The 18,704-nt window shown below is 44.1% G+C and overlaps 2 protein-coding genes across 2 annotated transcripts; one reads left to right on the forward strand and one right to left on the reverse strand.

Moving 5' to 3' along the window:
• Positions 1-11,648: 11,648 nt before the first annotated feature.
• LOC101779254 lies at positions 11,649-12,482 on the reverse strand. Its single transcript, XM_004954892.1, has one exon. It carries the CDS (start codon positions 12,480-12,482, stop codon positions 11,649-11,651), a length of 834 nt encoding a protein of 277 aa, XP_004954949.1.
• Positions 12,483-17,379: 4,897 nt separating this feature from the next.
• On the forward strand, positions 17,380-18,155 carry LOC101779645 (transcription factor MYBS3-like). Its single transcript, XM_004954893.1, has 2 exons — positions 17,380-17,828; positions 18,029-18,155. The coding sequence occupies exons 1-2, from the start codon at positions 17,380-17,382 to the stop codon at positions 18,153-18,155; spliced, it is 576 nt and encodes a 191-aa protein (XP_004954950.1).
• Positions 18,156-18,704: the final 549 nt, after the last annotated feature.

The following is an 18,704-nucleotide window of genomic DNA, read 5'->3' on the forward strand; positions in this document are numbered from 1 at the left end:
AGAGATTTGAACAGTGAAAATTTAAGGATCGTCCCCGCCGTTTGCAATGGAGTAACAATGTTTCCAATTAAGCCTCTCTGTTCCCTTCCCGATGAAGTAGGATTAGCAACATAGGAGGGATTAGAAGTTTGACGACGGTCGCCACTGGTGCCATGTGTGGTCAGGGTTCAAAGGTACTCCAGCAGAGAAGTGCTTCTCATGTGCCTATGGGTCCGTCCATCCACCCATCCAGCTCCAGGCCGGGCACCATCATGGCTACAAGCACAGGGCACATATATAGAACCCAACCAGTCGATCCATTTCACCCATTCTTTTTTCTTAAAAGAAATCCAGATAGATCATAGATAGCTTCATAGCTTCATGCTAGTAGCATCTGCTCAAACGGGTTGATGGTGAGTCAGGTTCAGCCACCAGCCTGCCATGTGGCGCCGCGGTTGCTGCAAACGGCTTCCCTCTGAACCCCGGCAGGAAAGCGTTGCAGCTTTGATGTAAACATCCAGCGGCCCTGCACTGCAGGTCTCTGGCGGTTTCTTTGCCCTGGTGGTGAAACTTGAAAGAGAAGAGGCATGGAGCCATGGAGGTAGGGAAGGGATGCAGTGAGCCAGTGACTTGACCCTGCAGGCTGCAGCCACGCCGATCTGGTGTGGTGGTGGTAGGGGTAGCGTGCATCAAAGTCTCGTGATCACCCCGCCCGCTCCACTGCTCCGCACTCAATGCGGCTATAGTGTGCCATGTCGTCGACCGTACGTACTACCTCGCTCATCCGGCCGGAATTTACATGGTTCTTTTTTTTGCGAGTACATGGGCAGGTTGAAGTACTATCTCACTACAGTTAGTCGTCGGGCTCTATTGAAGGTAGGATTAGTAAGACCATTTTATCCATTATATTTGAGCTTTCTGTTGCAGGTATCTAGGCTTAAGTTCATTTTAACAATTATTTGATCTTGATTTGTGTATATAGTCCAAATTAACCTTCATAAGTGCAAAAATCTATGGGATGTTTGAATTTGGCCCTTTGTCCGGAAAAAAAAACTTATAAAGATTGTGGTCAACTTGACCCTCGGAGTGGTTTTGAAGTTGTTAGCAAGTAATGCGAAAATAAGATCGAACACGAGACACGATTTTTACGTGAAAAATCTTTGCGGGAAAAAAATCACGGACGCCAATCAGCGATCTTCACTATAATGAGAGAGTTACAACGCAGAGAATATAATGAGTCATCTTGCTTTTCCCGTGCGGCTTACAAGATGTGTATATAGGGTGAACTAAACTAGCTACAGTCAAATACAAAAATAAATCCACTAATCATACAACCCAAACCGTGGGTCATCCGGGCATTCCCATAAGACTCACGTTATAATTCGAATCATATCCAACAGAAGTTTGTGGTCTTTTTGGTAGAGTTGATTATTGAAGTCGTTCACGTGGACGTAACGGTGGTGGATTCTGCTACTACCTGGTCTACACACATGTGACAAGCCAAGGTGCATCCAACCGCGGATGGTATAAGTGGGAGGCTGGACCAGGGGCAAGCAAGCGCCGCTGGTCCATCATCTGCTGACGACCAAACAGATGAACGAGGAGCACTCGTACAGGCAACTAGGCAAGTGTATGTGCGCGCGCGCGCATATGCGTGTAAGAGTAAGACCAGCCTGCCCATGTTGGCAGCAAACGTGCATGAGAGTGCCGGGCCGGGCGTGCATGGAGCTACTAGCTGACGTGCATGGATAGAGACGCTGTGAGGGACGAGCGAGACATATAATCTCCAGCTGCGGCCAAAAGGAAATCATGCCCCGTCGGTGGACCGGCCAGTAGTGGTGGCCGGAGCTAGGAGAGCAGCGGCCCATGCGGCCATGGTATCATCGTCGACAGCGACGGCGGCCGGAAATGCTGCCGAGCGGCGATCGCTAGCTAGGCAATCCCTTGCCTTGCGCCGGCCCTAGCTAGCTAGCGCATGCAGCTGATGGACCACACAGCCAGCACATATAGCACAGCAGTGGTCCGGCCCTCCAGTATTTTGCAGAGCCGTAAGATCGCCAAGGATTTACGTGTCGGGGCGCCGGCCGGGTACTCTCGCCGGCCGGCCATATCGATCGGCCGCCGTGCAAAAGCTCAGCCGCCGATCCAAACCTTGTCCAAATCAAATGGCGCCCGAGCGGAGAAGAGGGGTGAAATTTCCAGGCTTAGAGGTTGCGCTTGTCTCCTAAACTAATCCAAATTCTGCTGTAGATCATCGTCATCTCCGGACGTTGGTACTGGACGTGCACTGTAAATACATCCGTCGCACATGTGTACGGACGTCCATGTGAACATAACTTTCACTGCCCCTGCTGTCCTGGCAAAGCTGGCCACTGTTTCCGGAGGAGCTAGCGTGTCACATGTCCAAGGAACAAATTTTGAGCAGTGGAGCTACGTACTGTTCGTACATGTTGACGCAAACTCTGAACTTCAGCCTTTTACGTTGAACAACATAGAGGATTTAAGAGATCTGCTTAACTCCAGTGCAGGCTCCAAATTAGCTCGCAAGTAGTGGAAGACGTACCAATCAATTTGACCTGAAAATTGATAACGTAAACATTAAATTCCTGGACCGATCGGCGGCGAAGCCTTTCGAACTCATGGGTAAGCATTCTTGGACTTTCGAACTCATGGGTAGGCGTTCATGGAATAAACATCACAGTAGACAGTTTTTCAATGTGATCATGCGGTGTAGATAAATAAAGTATTAATGGCATGTGCCATCGGCTATATGAGCTGACGGACTAAGATAAAGCAATGTAGCATGATAGCCATGGAAAGAGCTCTTGTTCACCGTACGCGCATCAAATAAACTAACATATCTGGTCAATGTCTTAATAAGTATATTGAACTTAGACAAGGTAATACGAATGAGAGGGCATTGACATCAATCTAAGAGATGAGAACACAGCAAACAAGGACCTCTTGCCTACCGCTTATGAGCTAATTAAGCTAACAGATCTAATTGATGTCATGATAAGTGTATTGAACTTAGACAAGGTAACACGAATGAGAGGATATTAACTTCGGCCCATAAATTTAATAGGCAAGCTTCCGGTAGCAAGGCCTCGTACGCGCACCTATTGGCTCAATGACGTCATCACATTTCTATGAGATGTGGATGATACCCAACCAATGCATCAGCTCTCAACAATAGCATTTTGACATTAAGGTTCTAATGGCTAGCAATACGAGCGGTAGTAGTAAAGATCTATCGGACCAAGCATATGTAAAGCAATAAAAGCATGCGAGATCTAGCCAGCCGATACGATCAGATAACTGGTGAACGTTTAAACAAGGTCAAGGAGCTGACGAAGACAACCTAACCAGATCTAAGATGTTCGACAACTGTGAGCGCTTGATAAAACTAAGAGATTGATACGATGCAACTTAATAAAACCAAACAACTCGATAACTATGAGCAACGTCGAAGACAAGCAGAATATTGGATAAAGCCTAAAAAGTTTTACTTGCAATCTAAAATAACTTGATAACTAGCTACACAACCGAATATCAGGATATAATACTTAACTTAGAAAGTTCTGATAGAGGTCGTAATGACCGGGTGACGGTACTTACAAGCTCACCTAAGATCGAAGCTAATGCAGCTGTGTGCGCAAGAAGGAACTCGTCGGAACTACTCTACTCCTACTCCTAGGATTTTGGCGGCATGGTGCCGAAAGGTTGTATTGAATGATTGATGATTATTCGTTACAAGGCTCATGTGTTTATATTTATACCCTGGAGCAAGCTAAAATTCTAGTCGATTACGACATGAACTATTACAAAGTAACTAAAAACTACTAAAGGTACACCTCCACGCTTTCCCTTATTTGGTGGAGTCAATTCCGCTTCGAATTGGACCTCCTCCGGTCTTCTATCGGCATCGAAACCCTGGTTACCCGCGGCTAGTCTTGGTCAATGCGGAGTCATCAACGGGCTTTTTCTTTCTCCCTCATCAGCTGTAAGAACCTCTTCTCTTGCTGCAGAACAAGACTGAGGGATCTTGAGGCCAAACAAGATGAATTGATGCAAGAGCTAAACCAGGTTGAACAGAATATCATGGCAACAAAGAATCAAATTAATGAGTATTTTGCCGCTATCCAGGAGAACAAGACATAACTGTCCAACTCCATCAAATTTGCTCGTCAACAACATTGGCTCATCAATGAAGTTTCTGGGTCCGATGAAGAAGATCTTCAATTGATAGCCGACGTCGAGCGAATTCGCCTGCGTGCGATAGAGCCCATTGAAAGGGCCTTGTAAAGAACAATTAATACTCCTTTGAATTAGTCGTAAACTTTGTGCAGTAATTCACTACTTTGAAAGCGACCTTTCAATGCCATCCTTTTACTTTTCTTGACCTAACACAATGAATTTTCTTTACTACTTTGAGCCAGGCCAACCGTTACAAGAATACTATTGCTCTGGTAACCCAGGAAGGCTGAAAGATTCCTGCCATTATTCCTCACGAGCTCTCTATATTGCCTTGGCTACATATCAGCTATCTTGTTATAAATAGACCATCAATGCTACCTCTTTCCACCACCAAGAACCATCGCTCAAAGAATAGAACTTGTAGGCTGGAAGCTCATAATACTTGAAGCTCATAGAGTACCCATGACTACCAGATGCTAGAATAATTATCGTGAAATAGACTAGGATGCTTCTTCCGTTTGCAGTCTCTTATGTGAAGCCTGGTCATGATGCATGAAGAATCCTCGTGACGTACCTCCATTACGATCTCCAACGAGCTTTTCAAAGATGTCGGAACAGAAGGACTCCATCCCTCGTCGAACTTGCGCTTCCTCTTGTATTTTTCTTTATTTTTGCTCTAAAGGCGATATCCCAAGATATTGGCTATCTGGAGATGATGAATATAATTATCGGCTTTTGTAATCCACCAGTATGAAAAAGTTCACATGACAAAGCTTATTTGATGTATTTAAATTTTATCGGTAATACTCTTTCTCTTAATGAAAACATATTTATTTATATATTTTTGTACTAAAGGTGATATCAACAAATATCGGCTATCTAAGGTGATGAATTATTCATCGGCTTTTACATGCTTTCGGCTTTGACTCACTGCCTATGAATATTACAAACTAATAAGTCAGCTAACAGAAATGTTTGCTTCTACGCCTCCTCATTATCTGCTTGACCCATCTAGAACAAGAATCTTGCAACATCCATGAACTCATCCTCTTTCCAGACTTTTCCAGATAAGCAGCGTACTTTGTCAGATTCCCAAAAAGGAACAATAAGTCAGCTGACAGAAACATTTGCGTCTAAGCCTCCTCATTATCTGCTTGACCCGTCTGGAACAAGAATCTTGCAGCATCCATGAACTCATCCTCTTTCCAAACTTTTCCAGATAAGCAGCGTACTTTGTCAGATTCCCAAAAAGGAACATTTCTTTGTGGACAGAATACAACAATTTGCATGAATCCAATCTCGACTCAGAAGAAGATTATATGAACCTTTACCATCGATGATGAAAAAGATAGTAAGAAGAGTTTTGCTACCAATCGTCAATTCGACGTTCAAGATCCCTTTAGCTTCTGATCTCTTCCCTTCAAAGTCTTTCAAGACCATGTTCATCTTGATCAAATCCTTTGGAGTCTTCTCAAGCTTACGGTAAGTAGCATATGGAATTATATTGACAGCGACACCACCATCAACCAATAGCTTGGTCATCGGCCGACCATCAACATGACCCTTCAGGTACAAAGGCTTAAGGTGACGGTGTCTCTCTTCCTTCGGTTTCTCGAATACAGCTTGCTGAGCTGGCAACACCAATTGGGCAACCTCCTCTTCATCACTATGATAAATCCCAAACTCAGCAGGTAAAATAAAAACTATATTAATTTCAGCCGATATCTCTTTGCCTTTATCGGCTCGCTTGATGCGCCACTCCTAGTTCTGTTCTTTGTAGCACAAGCGTTGAACCCTTCTTCTTTGTGTCTTGGTTAAGCCTTCTGGACACCAACACTCTTTAGGAATTAGCTTCTCTTGTTTGATATGCTCCTCCTTGGGTTCTTGCTCTTGACCCACTCTACTACACCAATCTCTCCCTCTGCATTGGAGTCTTCATCAGATGAATCATATGCATTGAAGTTGGAGACTCCATACTTGCCCCTTCGTGTGTTCTGGAATCGGCTCTCATGAACTGAGACCTTATGCACCAGATGTGGTAAGCTTTCAAAGTCTTGAGGGACAAACTTCTCTTTGATAGGATCTAGCAACCCTTGATAAGCCAATTCAACAAGCTATCCATCGGTTAAGAATATGTTATAACACCTGTTGCACACATCCTGAAACCTTTGGACAAAAGCAGCTGTTGTTTTCCCATTTCTTTGCTTCAATGTCATAAGATCTGTCAATTTCATCTCCTGGGTTTCCATATAATAATGCCTATGGAATAGTCTCTCCAAATCTTCCCAGTTATTGATGGAGTTGGGCGCCAGAGTTGAGAACCACGTGAAAGCAGGCCCCATCAATGATAACGGGAACATCCACACTTTAAGCGCATCTATGGTAGCTACTTCTCCACACTGGACCAGGAATCGGCTCACGTGTTCCCTAGTAGACATGTTGTCCTCTCCAGAAAACTTAGCAAAATCGGGAACACGGGACCGTTGGGCATCGCCACATGATCAAACCAAGCAGGGTATGGTGGCTGGTATGTATAGGACTGCTCTTTGGGCATTAAGCCAAACTGATTCCTCATCACCTCAACAATCTTTGCAGCCCAATCTTTACTACTCTATCCAATCCCCTGCTATGAATGTAGAGAAATGAGCACATATCCATCCACCGCCTGTGGCTGGCAAGTATCAAACACCCTGTCCCCATTGGATGTGAAATCCGGCTATCTTGGTGGTGTTGAGAGTTGATTTGCAGTATGAATAGGAATTGGCCCTGGCTTTTGTTGACTAGTAGGCTGGCCAACTGTTGGACCGACCGTTGGCTGTCCCACCGGCTATCTCGAAGATGTACCTGGTGCACCACCTCCGTAGCCAGACGTGTTAGATGTATACCTTTTCTAGGAATACTTGCTGACATAATGGTCCGCAACCTGCTGGATTGTCTTCTGGATCTCATTCGCCAATATGCTAGTTGGACTAATTAGAGCATTGTTGACCATACAGGTGATCTTGGACTGAAGCTCAAGGTCATCTTCCCCTTCCACCTGATTTTTATCTTTTGGCGGTGGCACATGTCCTGGCAGCATTGGTATTGGCAAAGGATGCTTCTTGTGAGCCCTATTATTGCGTTTCAAGCTGAATGATTACAGAGAAGCTGCTACAACTTTGTCTGTAGCGTCTTCAACCTCCTTCCTTTGTTCTTCATCAAGCTTGTCCAAGGTAATCTCAGCTGCAGTAAATTCCTTGGGAGCCGTAGGATCAGCTTGGTCGTCAACGGGTTCGCCGGCCATCTTGTCGAAGTTGAGACAATGACGAGAACTAATGACGTTTGTTGATTGTTTGTCCCACTGGGCGTGCAAAGAGTATGTTGACGCAAAATCTAGACTTCAGGCTTTTACGTTGAACAACACGAAGGACCTGAGAGATCTGCTTAACTCTAGTGCAGGCTCCAAATCGGCTCACGAGTGGTGCAAGGCGTGCCAATCAATTTGATCAGAAAATTGACAAGGTAAACATTAAATTCCTAAGCCGATCGGCGGGGTATGCGTTCTTGGAATAAACACCATAGCAGACAGTTTTTCAATATAATCATGCGGTGTAGATAAATAAAGCATTAATAGCATGCGTCATTGGCTATATGAGCCGACGGATTAAGGGGGTGTTTGGAAAACACATCCTAAACTTTAGGGCATGTCACATCGGATGTTTGGATACTAATTAGAAGTATTAAATATAGTCTAATTACAAAACTAATTGCACAGATAGAGTCTAATTCGCGAGACGAATCTATTAAGTCTAATTAATCCATGATTTGATAATGTGGTGCTACAGTAACTAGTTGCTAATGATGGATTAATTAGGCTTAATAGATTTGTCTCGCGAATTAGTATAGGGGTTCTGCAGTTAGTTTTAGAATTAGCTCATGTTTAGTCCTCCTAGTTAGCGTCCGAACATCCGATGTGACACTCCTAAAATTTAGTACCTCGTATCCAAACACCCCCTAAGATAAAGCAATGTAGCATAACAGCCATGGAAAGAGCCCTTGTTCACCATGCGCGCATCAAATAAACTAACAGATCTAGTCAATCTCTTGATAAGTGTATTGAACTTAGACAAGGTAACACAAATGAGAGGGTATTAACATTAATCTATTAATCTAAGAGATTAGAACACAACAAACAAGTACCTCTTACCTACCGCTTACGAGCTAATTAAGCTAACAGATCTAATTAATGTCATGATAAATGTATTATACTTAGACAAGGTAACACGAATGAGAGGATATTAACTTTGGCCCATTAACTTAATAGACAAGCTTGATGTAGCAATGCCTCGTACGTGCACCTATCGGCTCACTGACGTCATCACGCTTCTGTGAGATGTGGATGATACCCAGCCAATGCATCGGCTCTCAACAATAGCATTTTGACGTTAAGTTCTGATGGCTAGCAATACGAGGGGCATGAGTAAAGATCTATCGGACCAAGCATATGTAAAGCAATAAAAGCATGCGAGATCCAGCCAACCGATACGATCAAATAACTGGTGAAAGTTTAAACAAGGTCAAGGAGCCGATGAAGACAACCTAACCAGATCTAATCCATTCGATAACTTTGAGCGCTTGATAAAACTAAGAGATCGATACGATGCAACTTAATAAAACCAAACAGCTCGATAACTATAAGCAACATCGTAGACAAGCAGAATATTGGATAAAACCTAGAAAGTTCTAGATAACTCGATAACTAGCCACACAACCGAATAATAGAATATAAGACTTAACTTAGAAAGTTCTGATAAAGGTCGTAATGACCGGGTGACGGTATTTACAAGCTCGCCTGAGATAGAAGCCGATGCAGTCGTGCACGCAAGAAGGAATTTGTCGAAACTACTCTACTCCTACTCGTAGGATTTTGGCGGCGTGGTGCCAAAAGGTTGTATTAATTGATTGATGATTATTCGTTACAAGGCTCATGGATTTATATTTATACCTTGGAGCAAGGTAAAATCGTAGTCGATTACGACATGAACTATTACAAACTAACTAAAAACTATAAAGATACACCTCCACGCTTTCCCTTATTTGGTGGATTCGATTCCGCTTTGGATTGGACCTCCTCCGGTCTTCTATCGGCTTCTGGAACCCTACTTACCCGTGGCTAGTCTTGGTCAACACGGAGTCATCAACGGGCTTTTTCTCACTCCCTCATCGGCTGCCAGAACCTTATCTTGTTCGTCGACTCTGATAAAAAATCGGTGTTAACGGTACGTCGTGGCTGAGGAAGTTTAGCCTGCGGATCGAATTTATAGGTAAAGTAAAGTTGTGCAGTGCTCAGAAACGTGCTCGCGGGCCGGAATCGGTACCGGCGACGTACCGCCGGTGTGATGATGGCGATGACGCTGCCGAATCGCGAGGACGACGAACGAATTTTGCCCCGGCAAATGTCCTGGGACTCCCGTGTAGATGCTTGTTGCTACGCTACTGCAATGCCCGTGCCAGTGCTAGGCCGGGCTTGGGCTTCTGGGAGCTAGTAGTGTGTTCGTAGAAACGGACATGGTTTCGGAATTTTACTGATGATGATGAGAGATTCTTTTCTGCAGACTGCAGTGTTGTACGTACGCGACGCTTCTTGTGGCAACGACACAAAATAAAGCCCGTGCTTGTATAACTGTGTGCATATATTTACAAATGGGGGACAAAATTAAAAGATTGCGTGCATATAACATTATTTAGGGGGATAGTGTGTGCAGTGTCACATCGGATGTTCGGATGCTAATTAGGAGGACTAAACATGAGCTAATTATAAAACTAATTACAGAACCCTGTGCTAATTTACGAGACGAATCTATTAAGCCTAATTAATCTGTCATTAGCAAATGGTTACTGTAGCATCACATTGTCAAATCATGGATTAATTAGGCTTAATAGATTCGTCTCGCGAATTAGACTCCATCTGTGCAATTAGTTTTATAATTAACTTATGTTTAATACTTCTAATTAATATCCAAACATTCAATATGACAGGTGCTAAATTTTAGTGGGGTGTATCAAATACACTCCTTAGCACCCCCGTTCTCTTGCCCATAATGTGCTCCTCGCCAACCTGCCACATCAGAATTCGTGTCATCCGAGTCTTTTTTTACATGCATTTTTATTCTCTTGGCTTAATGGAATATACTGTGTTTTAAACAGTGGAAACGGTGATCATCCGCATTGCCTCGCATGCAATGCAAAGTCGGTGTACGGTCAGAGCAACAGGGCACCGTTTTTCGATGTACTAGCCACACGTACGACGTCAAGCACCGCATCATTGCTGAATTACCTGCCTAAAAGTAACCGCCAAAGCAACTGTCACGGACGACGACGTACGGTCTGTGCAATGGAACGCTTGCAGTTGTGTACTGATGAGCCGAGGCTAGCTCTCTCCTCCAATCATGATGATCTGCATAAGACGCACGCAGCCACAGAGCCCCAAAAGCATTTTGGCCCAGGTGAACAACAACAGCACAGCCCATGATTTGACTGGGGGAATCCCATCAGTTTCAGAGCCTTTTTCCTTTTGTGAGAGAGGAGGAACCGAGATGGGCATGGCCCGTGCGTGTCATGGCCTAGCTGGCGCTGCAAAAGAGGATGACTATCGAGATTGGAAGATCTTGCTGAGTTGATGACCACTTGGCACGAATGATTGTTTCAGGAACGCCCTCCGTTGGGCTACTCTGCTATACTACTGACATTGCTCAATATCGCTCTTTGTTAATGGACATCGTTCAATTTGACCTTTGCTAATGGACCGTTCAACTCTGGTTATTTGCCAGAAGACATATGAGGTATTATAATATTCATTTCCGGGTAAAAGGATGAAGGTAACTTTAGAAATGACCTGACTACCCTTGTCAGTGTAGTCTAACCCCACTGTTCCCGTACCGGAGCCGGAGGCACCGACCGCCACCCGCACCAGCCTAGGCGACCGCGCCGCTGCCGCCCCGCTGCTTGCCGATGTTCACCCCAGGCGTCACGTCGTTGCCCCGGTGCAGCCTGCAGTGCCCGCCCTACCCATCCCAGTCGCGCGGCCGCCGCACAAGGCCGCCATGTCCGTCCGCAGTGGGTCTGGTCCGGTCATCGGAGCGCCGAGATCAGCGGCGACGCCAGCCTCGCAGCCGTGGCGGCGTTCGACGCATTCGTGATGAGCGTCCTCGAGCGCCCACACGGGCTGCCCAGGACGGTCTACCCTCGCGGCGGACGGCGAGTCGGGCTAGCCGCACGGGTGGACTTAAGATTTTACCGCGTGGTGTGCTGAAAAAAAAACTTATGTAATTTGATAAAACCATTTACAATTTGGTAAAATCGTATTCTAATTCGGTAAACCATATGCATTAAATAACATGATAAGTCTTAAATTCAAAGATTAAGCTAGAAATAATAACAAATCAAATAAAATACAAATAGTTCAAAATATAGCATAAAAGAAACTTACAATATTACTTATTTGCTTTGTTCACCCGCCGCTTTTTGAATGACATGAATATCTTGATTATATCATCTTCATTCACTTGGAAGAAAATATCCCGCTCAATGAATGTGACTAGACAATCATCCAAAACACTATCACCTAGCCTATTCCTTGACTTTATTTTCACTTTAACCAATGCAGAACATACCCTTTCAACACTCGCTGTTGCCATTGGTAAAAGCAATATCAATTTGAAAAGCAAGTAAACTATATCATACACTTTGTGCCTCTGTGTTTGAACAAGCTTAACTGAGAGATCAACGGTGTTGTCTAGACCCTTGAGGCTATCATTTTGTCGCATGTCATCAATATAATTATCAAGTTGCAATTCAAATTTTAGCAAATCATTGTTGGAGAAGTCCTTAGGATAAAATTCAGTCAATCTACATACCTTCTGTGCATCAAATGAAGCAAATGAATTGGAAAGACTGAAGGCTGACATACAAGAAAGTAGCTCCATATTGATCTCATCAAACTGATTATCAAGCTCTTGACTAATTTGATCAATGACACCAATATATACTTTTCTTCTAAAATGGTCATCATTTGTTTGGTTTTGGGCACGGGCATACCTTGCTGGTTTTCCATACGGCACATAATCACCATCCATAGCAGGAACTTCAACATCATGTTTAATGCAAAAAGAAGTGACCCTCTTAAGGAAGTGATCCCAACCATCAGATCTCAATTGTTGCATTTTGTTCTTTGCCACATTAACAAGGGAGATTGCATTAAGAATATCTTGATCCCTTCTGTGCAAACACTTGGATAACTCATTTGTGTATCCAAGAATAACATACATTAAGTGCACAGGGAAAATGAATTCAAAGGTTTCAAATACTCCAAGCACAAAATGTATCTTTGTCCAATCATCCTTATGTGAAATATCATCACCAAGATCAATGAGCACATCATGGATTGAGGAATACATAGTAATGATGTTGCATATAGTTTTGTAATGAGAGCCCCATCGAGTTTCACCAGGCCTAGGCAAACTCATCTCTTGATTTAATCCACTCCCTAATTCAAGCTCACCACAATCAAGTGCTTTCTTGATATTCTCAAGACTAGCATTTCGAAGCATACCATGACGCTTGCAAGAAACTCCAATAATATTCAATAAGATAGATACTTGATAAAAAAAAAGCTCTTACAATCAATATTTCCCTTGGCAACAGCAACAAGAACTAGTTGGAGTTGACGTGCAAAGCAATGAATATAATATGTAGAAGGTGATTCTTGCATGATCAATGTTTTTAGCCCTTTAATATCTCCCTTCATATTGCTGGCCCTATCATAACCTTGACCTCTAATTTGAGTCATAGTCAATCCATGACTAACAAGTAAACCCTCAATAGCTTCCTTAAGTGACAAAGAGGTAGTATCATCTAAATGAACAACTCCAATAAAGTGTTCACAAGGCCTTCCAAGTTTATCAACATAACACAAGCAAAGAGCTAGTTGTTGTTTATGTGATATGTCACTGGACTCATCAGCTAAAATTGGATAGGGCTCATCACCAAGTTCTTCAATTATTTTCTTTCTAGTTCTATGGCACAACAATGAATAATTTACTTTTGTATCTTTGGGCTAGTTAAGGTGCAATTACCTGGAGTATTATTCAAGACATACTTGTTCACTTCATCACTATTTCCTGCAAGAAACTTTAAAAGTTCAATGAAATTTCCTCTGTTGCTAGACTCTTCATTTTCATCATGTCCACAAAATGCCAATCCTTGATGCAAAAGAAAATTGATACATCTAAGTGAATATGTTAATCTTCTCTTATAAAGATGAAGATCCTCATCAGTCCACTTCTCAATGTGATAATCAATTGCTACCTTAGGATTCATAAAACTAATATATCTCTCCTAAGCTGCATTGTGTGCCACAGAACCATTATGTTTGAGAAGTGCTTTGTTTCCTATATTCCAATTATTCCATCCATCAACAATATGTGTATTTGACCCAGTACCCTTCTTGAACAAGCAGCATATAAAGCAAAATGCAGAATCCTTCATGATACTATATTCAAGCCACTCATGATTATACATCCATACAAAATTGAATTGGCGATCCCTAACTCCAATTTTTCTTGATGGAAAATCATGTGTAAAAGGTTTGAATGGACCTTTAATAATATATGCTCTTCGAATTGCATCTTGATCATTAACATGATAACTTTCAATGGGCTGCCTTTCACCTGGATCATGTGGAAGGCGATTGTGCGGGTGGTTGTAGTGGCGGAGGCGAGGGCACAGGATCCGTGATTTCTTCAACTACCACTCCATCCTTCTCTTGATTTTGTTCTTCCACAAAAGTTTCAACTGGAGATAGGATAGTGTTTGAAGCAGCAGCAGCTGCTGCCTTTTTTGCTGCATGTTTCTAAAAAAGAGATGCAATATCTCCGCCTCTCTTCATAATCCAACCGTTCTGAAAAAAATAATATCTATGTAATGTAAGTATGGCAACTAACTAGACACTATAGCAAAACAAACATGTAATAATAGAATCATGTTTTAAACTTTTGTGTAGAAAACTTACAAATCACAGCCTCACAAGATATGAATTTAAGAATGTTGATGGATTGATGGTCCGTTCAATAAACTCACGAACTGAAATAAAAAAGCACTCATACATAAATAAATAAAAATATTTAAGAACATAAGTTTTTCAAATAAGAAAAAATAGAAGACAGATTAATCTTAAACATCCGTCGCCCGTCGGAACTCTCGGACCAATAAACAAAGTGATGGAGATCGTCTGATATGTGGCTTCTTGATTGATTCGTGGATCCTGTACCACCTGCGCAGACCTCTGACGGCCTCCCGTGGTGGCACTGTTGGTTGATTCGTGGGTGGAGACTTGCTAGTTGATTGAAGCCGATGTCAGATGTTGTGTGCCTACATCTCCACAAGACCACAACTATCCAATGCGAGATGAATCTGACGCTCCGTCTCCGTGGCGGCGTGGCCTGAGTGCCTAACACTTGATTGAAGCCGTGCACGTGGGTGGGCCCGGTGGGGTATTGTCGACTCATCGAGGTGGAGGCAAGTTATAGCGCGTAGCCGAATCATCGAGCGTCGGGCGTATACCAGGTAAATTGATTGTTGTTTTTTTAAATAAAATATAGATTATTTTTCACTTATAGCTGGGCCCAGGGTATGTCGTGGCCCACCCGGCATACCCTGTGGGTCCGCCCCTGGCTAGCTGTTTACGGTCACGCCGGTGGGCACGAACGCCGCCACGACGCTAAGGCAGGAGCGGGGTGATAGCCGGTGTGTGCCCCACGTCATGCGCTGCATGGACGACGTAGAGGGCGCGGATAGGTGGTGCCTCATGTGCAAGCCCTTTGGGTGCGGGAGTGCGCTCGGCTCTGCGTGCGCGGTCGGTGGCACCGCCGGCGTTCATGGCCCCTGAAGGTGGCCCGCGGGGAGGCTGCACGGATTCCTGTGGGGTGGGAGTCCATTTTTGGTGGGGTGGGAGGTCATTGGCGCTGTCGCCTGGGTGCCGTCTATGGCGGCAGCACCTCCCTGCATGTCGCGGGTAGGGAACGGGTAGAGGGGGAGGGGTCGGATGGATAGGATAAGATATAAGGGGTAGTTTGGTCTTTCTTTTAATTCTCTCACACCTTTCTCCGCCAAATGCATATTATAATGTCTAGAGTGTCTTATAGCAAATGTGTAAACTTAAAGAGTGTCCATCAGCAAAGATAGAATTGAGTAGTGTCCATGAGCAAATACCAATATTGAAGCACGTCCAACAGCAAAATTACCTTATATGTTCAAAGGTTTTGGAACCACACGAGCATAGAACCCCACCAGCCTCAATGTCAGACAAGCACACGCCACCAAAATAGGAAAAATCCTTTTCGTGTTGCCCTACTAGTGTGTGTGCTCCCCCGCAAGCTCTAGTTATTTGAAAGCTACTCCACGGGTCCATCAACACAAGACACTATGCCAAAAAAGATTTGTACGGGCAGCTACAAGTGGTTTGTGCTGATGGGCCGAGCACCCGCCAGCAACTTTGAGCCAGCACAAATGCTATCTACGTTGGCGGGTGCTTGCCCGCCAGCAAAAATAACTCTCTGCTTGAGGGTGTTGTTAGCCACCCGCCAGCAAGAATACTTTCTGTGCTAGCGGGTGCTGGTACCGCTCGCCAGGGAAATGTATGTTGCCCATTCAATATATTATTTCCTATAACTTTTTTATTATTTCTAATTCCCGCTAGTTTTTAGCCGCTAAATTGAAATATGTATCTTCAACCACACAACATGACACAACAAAATTGAATAATAAATAATTCACATTATTAAAAACTGCATTGTTTATAATATATAATTCACATTATTAAAAATCCAACATTTGGAATAGAGTTGTTCTTTGCCATGCTTTGTACACTCGTCCATCATCAACACGCCATCTAATACTGCTGGACACGTGGACGTTTTCATCCACAAACCTTGCTCTCTCTGCCATATTTATTTTTTCTCTAATACTGCTGCTTGCTTCTACGTTTGCTAATGTCTCCATCTTTCTTCATTCTCGGATGCATCTGCTACCCTCCTCTCGCTTGCTACCGCCGCTTGTAGCTGCAACTCGTCCTGCCCGCATCTCCTAGAACTGGGGGCGTGCTTCTGGATGAGAGCTAGGGGCCGTGCTTCTAGATATCTATAGGGATGGATGCCCTTCTTCCTGCGCTTGGGCGGTGGAGGTGCCAACATCGACAGGCCCGTCGATCAGGAGTACCCGAGAATCGCCGAGAAGCAGCGTAGTGTAGAAGGATAAAAGGTGATGGCAGATGGACAGGCCCATGTCCGCAAGCCATGGCTCGACACTACCGCCACCAGCGAGCTCGTCGGCCTTCATCCATGTCATTGCGAGCAGGCAAGTCAATCGGGTGTTGCACCAACTTGTTCACAATATTGCATATAATTGTTTTCTTTGTTTCGGCCTCTTCTTTCGTTCAACATGTGAATTTAGATGTTACAAAAGATTATTTGGCATGTTGTAAGATATGCTTTTTGTTGTTGCAATGCTTGATTTGGTCAAGATCGCGAGATTGTTTCTATTCGAGATATTGCAACTTGTGATTTTTATTCTTGCAATGTGTCTGTTTTGAACGTTGAACGAAGCAATTCAAGATATTTCATGCATGTAAAGGTATTGCAAATTTATCTTCTGATGAATGAATGTTGCGTGAAACATGATGAAATGCTGCGCACGGGAATTTTTTATCCTATAATCACATGGATGGCGTGCATGAGTTCCAAAACTGTTTTTAGTGCATATTTTCATGATGCAAGTATTGATTTGTAATGTTTCTATAGTTATTTTCAATGTTGCGATGGACGTTTGGGTGCTAGCACATAAAAAAACGGAAAGTTCTTATCTTTCATGGAGTGAAGGTTAAACTTTTTTTTGGGACAGACGGTTAAACGTTAGACAAACCGTTTAAAGGTTTGCTACCTGTTTAAGGTATAGATGGGTAAAGTCCATTGCTCATATGGTAGCTTTGCCCAAACCCAACTAGTTTCCTTAGACTCCACAACTGTCGTCCGCGCCTTCCGCCGACCTCCACCTCCTCTTGTCGGTTAGAAATTAGAACTCTAGCCCAATTTGTACGGACATCTTGTTGGCACTTGCAGTTGCGGACTACGTTCTGTTTGCTGGGAGCCCTAGGGGTTCAATTGAGCCCCAATGCACCACGATGGGTACGTCGCAGCGGCGGCGGCGCCTCCGCTGGCCCTTGCTGCATCGCCGACGCTGGAGCCGGAGCAGGAGCCAAAGTGGACCCGCAGGGACGACAAGTTCCTGGAGCTGCTGCTCTTCAACCGCAACACCATCTCCCTCCACATCGCCTCCAGCATCATCGGCAAGACGCCGGCCCAGATTCACCAGCGGTGCACCTTCATGTTCGCCGAGCTGAGCCACGTCCTCGAGTCTCTGGAAGTGTTGACGCCGCTCGTGTGGGACATGGAGATTGCTGCTATGGCCGCGGCGGCGGAAGAAGAAGTAGTGCCCGAGGCCGTGGTGCCCGCTGCTCCACCAGTTGCAGCGAGGAAGAACTCTGCTGAGCGGGCAATTGGTGCCGGCGGCGCTAAACGCAATAAGAAGGCGGCTGAGAAGTGGACGGAATATGAGCACAGGTATGTGCATCGTCTTCTTCTTCTTGCCTCGATAACTTTGTTACCAAGCTATAGGATTGATTTTCATGTATGGCATCAAAATTCAAAATAGAGAGTGGAAAGATATGTGTAGTAGTAGTTATTTTCATGTATGGCATCAACGATGCTAACAAACGCCTATATGTTGTTCACTAAATATTTGATCTGGTAAATGCTTGTAGACTTTTCTTAGCGGGCCTGCCCTTCTATAGAGGCAATTGGAATGCGATGTCGAGGGAGTACCTGATGAGCAGGACTGCGAGCCAGATCGCCAGCCATTACCAGAAGTACCGGAACAGGGAGAAATAGAGGGAACACGACAACTGCAAGAGAGCGAGCATACACGACATCACGGAACCTGGGATCGCCGCCGCCTTTGCAGTTTCAGGTGGTGAGGCAGCTGCATGGAAAGGTGAGCTTCCTAGATCTGAAGCTAGCGCTCGGGGTCAAGAAAATGAACCATGGGAGCCAATTGAGAGCGGTGAAGATGGACTTAGTCCAGTTGAAGAGTTTCCTAGTGAAGATGATCCGGGAACTCTGCTTACGTAGGAGAGGAAAAGGTATTGTAGTACACATTTAGGTGGTGGAGGCCAAGCCGGTACGGACTTATGGCTATATATGTAGGTGATTTTGTGGCTGCATGCATGTTGGAACCGGCACATCCATATATGATGTTTTCAAGGATCTTTATTAGGATACATATAGTGCTTTAATTTTGAAGTTTTAGAAGCAACTATGGTTTCATTTAGTAAAAATCTAGAGATTTTACACTACAAAAAACATGTTAATCTATGACAAAATCTTCACGACGGATTCAGAAAACATTATTAACGGTGCATCATCTGTGACAATTTGTGA

Source organism: Setaria italica, chromosome I (genome assembly GCF_000263155.2).
Source record: "Setaria italica strain Yugu1 chromosome I, Setaria_italica_v2.0, whole genome shotgun sequence".
Classification (NCBI taxonomy): Eukaryota; Viridiplantae; Streptophyta; class Magnoliopsida; order Poales; family Poaceae; genus Setaria; species Setaria italica.